Raw genomic sequence first — 8,884 nt, 5'->3', positions numbered from 1 at the left:
CCAATTATGTTTTCCTGTGACTATCAGCTACCTTCCCCAGATGCTTTCCTACAAATAAAGGAAGATAAGAGAGCTCTGAACACACTTACCTTACCTGAGGGGCCAAGAGAGTGGCAGAGTCCTGCCCCCCAAGGTTTTTGCAATGTGTCAGAACAGTTATTCTCATGGTAGAGGATTTGGTTCTGGGGATTTGTCTACATCTACAGTTGATTAACTTCCTAAAATACATTTAGATAGCACCTCAGTTTGTGAGACAGCAGTTTCAACAAATGAATCTACATCTTAAAATTTGCATCCTACAGTAATAACACATTTAGAAATAGGATTAAATTTCTAATGCTTTCTTTTACGTGCTCAAGAGCACTAAGACATTTTGTTAGTTTAGCTATTTCCATGGCACCAAGCAAGTCCCTCAAGCATCTGTTCCTCCGGCTCCCAGCCGCTTATGCTAGCTACATGCTAAAGTTCGTGCCTGCGCAGGGCTGGAAATCCTTTTAACACAGAGAGGTAAAAACAACCAGCACTGCGTTGCGTGTGCCAGATAACCTTCATTACCTGAGTTGGACCTTTTGTCTTGCAGGCCGTGGAGGAGATGGAGGCCAGGAGCTATGGCCTGCCCTGCGTGGGCTCATCCAGCACCCAGCTGGTGGCACCAAGCCCTTTTCAGCCCCTGGCCGCACTCACACAGTGCCTGGGGAAATTTAGAAAAGTGCCTTTTGTTTCCTCAGCTGCTCTGTTCCAGGCTGGGAAGCGCTGCCATGCCGGTACTGTCAGGGCTCGCTACCTAAGGAAGCTGGCTGGTCTCCAAAACGGAGGGCAGAGAGAGGGAAGCAGCTGCAGGAAGCGGGATGAATGGGCCGGGGCATATGCAATTAGCTGCTAATTCCTAGGCCAGCTCAAAAATCAGCTGAGGCCAAAGGTGCCAAGCGAAATCTAATTTCTGGCTCAAGGGTATTGATAACCATGGAGACAAGCACCCGGTGTGCGGTATAGGGAGTTCAGATCCACCCCCAATTGCTCTTTTTCATGTCAGGACCACTCTGAGCTGAAGCCAGTGCTGGGAGGACACTCCCTCTGCTTGCTGAAGGAGGGCCGCCTGGGCCTGGCACCGCAGCCACCCCTACATGGCCCAGAAGTGGCGGAGCAATTGTTCTGCTCCCACTTTTAAACCATCCTCCTGCCTGCCTCTTGCACCCCTAACCGAGGCTAACGCGGAGAGAGCTGTCAGCGCAGCGATGACTGCAACGCGACACAGCCGAGGATTTCGCAGGAACACGAGACATTTTCGCACCACGCAAGCCCCGCAGCAGGCAAACGTATTTTTGTGCCTGCAGGGAGGCCTGGCCTGGGGCGCTGCACACAAGGGCTGGACTGGGGCCAAGGGGGAGAGAGGGGCCTGCACCCACCTTGGGCCAGCGCCACAGGACAGCGAGGGCACACGTGAAAATGTCAGCCCTGGCTGTCCCAGGCTGTGCTGCTCCTCTCAGCAGCCAGACATAAAGAGGCTCACGAAATGTACTGAGCAGCTGGCTATCATATGCCTAAAACCAAGAGTATGTTGCATGTAATTATATTTAATCCTCTGACCTGTTCGCCTAACCCTTTAGCTCATTTATGAATGGATTGTTAATAAGAAAAATACAAACAGAAGATGAAATATAATTAATAAAAGTTAACGAACATCTTGACTGTTTACCATCACATCCCCATGGAAAACCAAGCACTAAGTGCTATGATCCCACATTAAGCAATGCTGATTCCTTTTAGAGTTGAAAAAATAACATTACAAAAAGAACATAAAACTCTTTTCTTAATAATCTTACAAATTTCCAAATCAAGAATGTAAATATTATCATGCAAATGCATGGCCCTGATGTTTCATACCTACATGGATTTCTACATGTAAACCGAAGTCTACTGCAAGACCACTGTGTGCTATTAACAAAAAAATCATTTTACACAACTCTTCAAACAGCAATATTTAATCATTTTCACATCAAAAGCACTTTGCAGCTCACCAGCATTTTCTGTTTTTCTTTAAATATAAAACCAAACATTTTTAAAAGCAGCAGTTCTTAACCACAGGTTCAATGCGTAATTGATCCTCTTTAAAAAGGGAAAAATCCACATGCTATGTAAAATACCTTCTATTACTATAATGAAATGCAGCAAGAAGAAAAACTTGTGTTTCTATGAACTCTCTTCTCCTAGAATAATAAATTTTCAAAACAAAGCATTTTCACAAAATCTTATTTGATCTTCATTTACAGAGCTTGATAGGTTGGACTTGTAACTTGCATTTATAAAATGACAAGTTATCATCTCAAGTTATCATCAACAGAAGGAAAAAAAAAAAAAAAAAAGATGTAATCTGCTATCAGGAAACTCCATGCCAAATTCAGACTTTCATTTGCAAAAAATGGAGCATTTCTGAGACGTCCCTTGTATTTCTGAAGTACAGCTCATGAATTAATACTTTATTTACCACAGATACAATAGTTTACTTTCTTCCAGGGATGCAGCTAGGAAGCCAGAAGTATTTATTTATGGATACACATTGCAAATATAACATTACAAACCCAAACAGAATTCTTATTTGTTATCCTTATTTCCTCCTCTTCTACTCTCTGCCACCAACCTCACAAAAGATATGGAAGTAATCTAGAAACCTTTATTGCTGGAAAGCTGTGACGGGACTATCATTCTTGTATAAAAATATCTTAATGTAGTTATTTAGGATTGTTAAATAAGAGCATTTCAGTGATAAAATATTTTATTAGTGTTTCTCTTTAAGAACACTGAGCAATGTATTGGGACTTTTGGAAACATCCTCAAGTTTCATCATCACACCTTTCAGTCTCGGACACCGCAGCTACAAGAGAATCACATGCGATTGTAGAGGAAATCATCCCAATCGTGAGGTTCAGTATTGCCACTTGAGATCCATAAAGCAAGACCTGGGTACAGTGGAGTGTGTATTTTACACATCTGTGCATGTCAAGAAGGTTACGGGAACTCTGCCGGCCATGTGTGAACGTGACCGGCCAACCGAAAGCCGTGTCTCATCCAGTTCCTGGCAGGCAGGATGGTTAGCGGTGATACAGGATATCCTGGGTGGAGCCAATTCCAGTATTCGGTGAGATGACAAACAAATCCTTTGTGTGTTTTGTTGTAGTTTTTGACCCTCTGAAGTATCAACAATATCACTCACCCACTCTCGCTACGCTGTGCAAAAATATCCATTATTTAAATGCTTTGTAAAAACTCAACAGAGATTGTTGACAAGGCATGAGATACTGTGCCGCTAGTAAGGAACACGCAAAACTGCTAACAGGAAAATGAAGAAGTTGTTCTGAAAGGATGAAAATAGAAACTGGAAGAAACAAAGCAAGCACCAGGTTCAATAAAAATAGGAAGAGAAAGCCCTGCTGCAAAACAGGACTATAAAGTGTCTCACTGTATATAACTCAATGGCAGAAAGCTTATACAACATAATGTAGCAGACAATAGCACATAAATAGCAAATGAAACAATGTCACACAATAGAGAACCTTGTGCAGTAGATAATACAACTTTTTATTCATGTTTTATAGTTTACTTTTATTTATTTTTGCTTTAATAATGCATATTCTGTTCACTCTGTGCAAAATTGGGGACGGAGGCGGGCGCTGAAATCGTCTACGGAAAATCAAGCGAGATGAACATTCAAAACCGAAGGAGAAGCCTATCAAAAACGGGAAAGCTAAAAAGCCACAGCTGATAATGACAAAGCTGCTCTCAACTGTGCCGCTCTGTCCCGCCGCCTCGCACGAGCCTGGCCGTACGGAGCAGCTGCACACGACGAGCGTGACCTCTACCGGACACCAGTGACAGGAGTCGGGGGGAGCTACGTGACGGAGACCCGGCTTGAAACCAGCTCCAGTCAGAGTGTGGCAAAGAAAGGCACAAATCATTGCAAAGACCAGATTTTTGTTTCGTTGGTGTTCTTCTCCTAAATACATTACTGTACACAACGTAAGGTTCATTGTAGGGGGGTCGGGGGACATGAAATTGCATATTTAACAGAACTTAAGACCGTAACAAGAAGTAGGCTGTTCTATCTCAAAGCAAAAATAATCCCTCCAGCCCCAACGTTAACATTCATTCCTGGCTATATGCAGTACAAACATTTTAAAATCTGTGACAAAAGACAATTAAAAACCAAAAATCAAAATCATAAAGCTTGTAAACAGATAATCTGAAATACACTTTATTTATGGAAAAATATCATCAAAATAGTACCACTATGGACTAAACTGCCTGAGTTTTCATTTCACCTATGATCTTGAAGTAGAGAGCCTTTAGCACAAGAAGATCAATTTCAGTCACAACTAGTGCCACACAGCACCACTTCGTGTGGAGATTTTTTCCTCACTGTTGGTATTTTTGTTGTGCTATCAAAAACTGTTGTGCTAATCCTTCAATAAAGGGATGTTGAGGCAATTCTTAAATCATTTGGCACAAAGTTATTTTGGCTGGGGCATAAATTTGAGTCTCAGTCATGTAGAATAATGCAACATTCCATCTATCAAGTATTCACTTTGATTGAAGAGCTTTCTTTATGTCATTAACCTCCATCTGAAAGGAAAAAAATATTTCTGATGAAATTAGATACTTTAAGACACAGAGTTGATGCTGCTAGAAAAGCACATATTCCATCTTTTCCACAGGCATTGAGTACAGGTTTTATACCACTCTTATTTCCAAAGATTTCACAAATTGAGGTGACCTTCTATGTTGCACAGGGTGACCAGTGATGGCTTCCTCCCCTCAGAGGAATATATTCGTGTATATATATATATATGAATGTGCTGTAAGACCTTTCAAACTCTCAGTTACAACTTTCACAGCCTGTGCAGCTCATTGCCAGGAATTACTCGCCAAATGAGCACTGTGACCATGCACCAGCAGCTGCACTTACCCCTGGCACAAGTAAATAGAGCCACTCTGAGCTGAGGAGCAAAACCTGTCCTCTCTCTCCTGCAGGGATGGCTCTTGCTGTGGGGATGGTGGCCCTCTATACCCATCAAGCCCATGCCCAGACACCCCAAGGTCTCTGATGGATGTACAGCAGTGTGGCAGAAGCAGGTGGCTGAAGCTACCAACACCCCCAGCTGCACACTTGGCCCTTCCAGCAGCCTCCACAAACCCTGAGGCAGGGATGTGAGATACATTCCCAAACACCCTCAGTGCTCAACTGGGCCATATCATCACTGCATTCTTCTTCATTTAATACATGCACCGAGAGCTGCGCTGCTTTATGCCTGTCAGAGCACTGATCAACTAATGCAATTTTTGTTTGTTGAACTTCTTTGTCGTTGTTGTGGTTGTTGATCTTCATTTAAAGCTAATTATGCCACCTCGTCCAGCATCTGAACCAGTATAAGCAACATCTGAGCAGGAGTAAAAGCATTCAGCTGTAAGATCATATTTTTAAAACCATCAATGTAGGGCTCTGTGTAAAGATTTAAAGCCGTCCTTGGAGGTGGAATACAGACCTCTGAATAGTTTGCCCTGTTAGACTAAATCAATGACTGCTATTAAAATGTTCATCAGTTTTATCTGCATATATTCCATTTTTCGCTGAATTGTAAACTACAAGAAGCCATATGCCTATGTGGTTGCATGCATAAAGTCCTTTACACAGTTCTGCCATCCTCTGCCATGTTCCCAAGCCCTTTACTGAACAGGAGCAGCCCAGTGAAATTACAGTTCGATTTTCTATCCCTAGTACAGAGAGAAAGTACAGCTGACCTATACCATAAAAATATAAAACATAATTGATACAAAAGCAGTTACCAAGTACATCACTCTCCCAAATCCAGAAAAGCAGTTACTGAGGCTGCAGAGTCAATGATCAAAGTCAAAGGTGCAGCTCTGCTCCTCACACGCAGGTAGGGCAGCACGCTGCCTGGCAAACACTAAATCAACATGACAACTTCTAGAGCTAAGGTACTGCACAAACTGTGATAGCAGTAACTGGCTCCTAATCCTAACACCATCTTTTATATTGTTTAGGATGCTTTAGTGAGGGCAACCTGAGTACAGTCTGTAAAACAGACATAAAAACCTTGCTGTGTGAAATAATATTCCAGGCATAGCAACACTAAGACCAGCCTAATACAAAATATAAAGCTCTGGAAGAGAACAAATCATTAAAAACAAAAACAAAACCATACAATTTCATTTGTGACAAAATCAGACCATTAAAACTGACACTAAAGAAATACCCTAACTGGAATCCTATATGGCGTTCTTTCATTTGGTACTTGTGCACTTGTGCTGATAAATTTTTAGATAATTATCAGGCTTTTCAGTAAGAATCCAGCACTGCAATACATATGACACAAACCGGTAACACTAGGTAGGGAGTAGGAACCCCCCTATTAGAAATGTTAATAGTTTTTGATTCACTGGTATCTAAGTATCTTATCAGAGATTTATGTTCTATACTTGAGGCAAAATCAAACCTGCTGATATTTCTGTAACGCTGTTAGTAATTCAAGTACCTGCAATCGTAGACGGATCTTTTTTTCTTCATCCAACTCAGACAGCAACTGCTTAATCTCTTTTCTGTTAAAAGAATGCGATAAAAAACTTAGAATGCAAATATTGAAACTAATAAAGTACAAAAGGTCACCTCTTGGAGGCATATTTTCCATATTTTACTAATTATGTGGTGTTTTTTTGGATTTGTTTGTTTTTTTTCCTCAAATAACTAATTAAAGTAAGTATATTCTTATGTACTACTTACTATAGAGAAGAGAAGTAGGACGATCTATAATAGGGCATACCCTGCCCTTCCCCTGCCCCAAATGAATACGAATAATACATTTCCTCCTAACAGTGCTGCATCCACAGGCTTTGCTCTTGGCTGGCTGTATGAACATTGAATCCAGCTGCCTTTTTTCCACACAGAATGTAGATGGATTGGCTGTTGGTGGGTTATAAGAGCTGCAACACAAATTCTGCCCATCGTATCGTACGCTTAAGCCAGTTAGAAGCCGTTCGTGCCAACAATGCAAAGTAGCCTTCAGCTTCATTTATGAGCATTAATGACTCCCAGGTATGGATTTGCTGTCTCCCTTCTTGGAAGGGAAGGGAAACACCACTACCAGGAGCAGACACCTTCCCACATTCCCAAAGTGCCCTCACCTTGAGACAGAGACCAGCAGGTGGGAGCAGCCCATGCAAGAAGGGCTGGGGAGTGCAGAGGAGCAGGAGTCAGCCTAAGAGATTAAGCTGTGGGGCTCAGTGACTACTTGCAGCCTGAACCATGCCCCCTGCAAGGTCTTCTCCCAAACTACCCCCACAACCCTGTTCTGGCACAGTCTCTGCACTCTGCTTTGCCTTTTCTTTTTCCTGACTGGTCTACAGGCAACAGACAATGACAGTGAAGGATTCGCTTCCAAAACATCAAATACTGTCAGGAATAACAAAAACTATGTGAAAGCCCTACGAGATGAGCAGCTTAAAATAAAACAAAGATGGCCATCCCTGAAATAAGATGCAGGGTCATAAACCCAACTTCAAATGTCCTAATGACACATGCATTACTTCTGAAATACAAGCTTCCTTTGAAAATGTGCTAGCAGCAACACGCCAGCAAACAACACCAAAGCATTTGACACTGTCTCCCATCTATCTCACTGACAGATGGACCACTCGGTGGGTAGGGAATTGGGTGGATGGTTACACACAGAGAGTTGCTGTCAACGGCTCAGTGTCCAGGTGGAGATCAGTAATGAGTGTGGTGTTCCTCAGGGGTCAGTACTGGGACCGTCACTGTTAAACATCTTTGTCAGTAGCATGGACAGTGGGATCGAGTGCACTCTCAGCAAGTTTGCTGATGACACCAAGCTGGGTGATGCAATCAACACACTGGAGGGAAGGGATGCCATCCAGAGGGACCTGGACAGGCTGGAGAGGAGGGCCTGTGCAATCCTCATGAGGTTCAACAAGGCCAAGGGCAAGGTCCTGCATCTGGGCCAGGGCAATTCCAAGCACAAATACAGGCTCGATGGAGAAAAGACAGAGAGCAGCACTAAGGAGAAGGACCTGGGGTTGTTGGCTGACAAGAAGCTTGACATGAACCAGCCATGTGCACTTGCAGCCCAGAAAGCCAACTGTATATCCTGGGATGCATGAAAAGCAGCGTGGCCAGCATGGTGAGGGAGGTGATTCTCTCCCTCTGCTCTGCTCTCTTGAGACCCCACCTGGAGCACTGCGTGCAGCTCTGGGGCCCCCAGCACAAGAAGGACATGGATGTATTTGAATGAGTCCAGAGGAGGGCCACAAAGATGATCAGAGGGCTGGATCACCTCTCCTGTGGAGACAGGCTGAGAGAGTTGGGGTTGTCCAGCCTGGAGAAGAGAAGGCTCCAGGAAGACCTTACAGTGGCCTTCCAGTACCTCAAGGGGGCCTACAGGAAAGCTGGGGAGGGACTCTTTGTCAGGGAGTGGAGTGATAGGACAAGGAATAATGGTTTTAAATTAAAAAAGGGTAGGTTTAGATTAGATACTCAGAAGAAATTCTTTACTCAGAAAGTGGTGAGGCACTGGCACAGGTTTCCCAGAGAAGCTGTGGATGCCCCATCCCTGGAGGTGTTCAAGGCCAGGCTGGATGGGGCTTTGGGCAGCCTGGTCTGGTGGGAGGTGTCCCTGCCCATGGCAGGGGGGCTGGAACAGGATGATCTTTAAGGTCCCTTCCAACCTAAACCATTCTAACATTCTACAATTCTAAATTAATTGAATAGTTTTAGGCACTTCTACTAAATTCATATTACAACTAGAACAAATGCCCCCCTTATTAAGATTAGGGTGAGTTCCCAAGTAGCTATTGGCAA

At 43.4% G+C, this 8,884-nt stretch overlaps 1 protein-coding gene across 5 annotated transcripts in view; it reads right to left on the bottom strand.

Annotated features, from left to right (window-relative positions):
• Positions 1–4,233: 4,233 nt before the first annotated feature.
• SH3KBP1 (SH3 domain containing kinase binding protein 1) overlaps positions 4,234–8,884 on the bottom strand; it is a 224,141-nt gene continuing 219,490 nt past the window's right edge. For all 5 annotated transcript variants that reach the window (XM_035542036.2, XM_035542038.2, XM_035542037.2 and 2 more), the window contains 2 exons: positions 6,549–6,612; positions 4,234–4,617 (listed from right to left, as the gene is read on the bottom strand). In XM_035542036.2, the coding sequence (XP_035397929.1) occupies positions 4,576–4,617; positions 6,549–6,612 (106 nt within the window). In that variant the 3' untranslated portion in view covers positions 4,234–4,575. The remainder of the gene's footprint in view (positions 4,618–6,548; positions 6,613–8,884) is intronic.

Source organism: Cygnus atratus, chromosome 1 (assembly GCF_013377495.2).
Source record: "Cygnus atratus isolate AKBS03 ecotype Queensland, Australia chromosome 1, CAtr_DNAZoo_HiC_assembly, whole genome shotgun sequence".
Lineage (NCBI taxonomy): Eukaryota > Metazoa > Chordata > Aves > Anseriformes > Anatidae > Cygnus > Cygnus atratus.
Note: the sequence above shows the minus strand (reverse complement) of the source record. Positions and strands in the feature narration are given on the sequence as shown.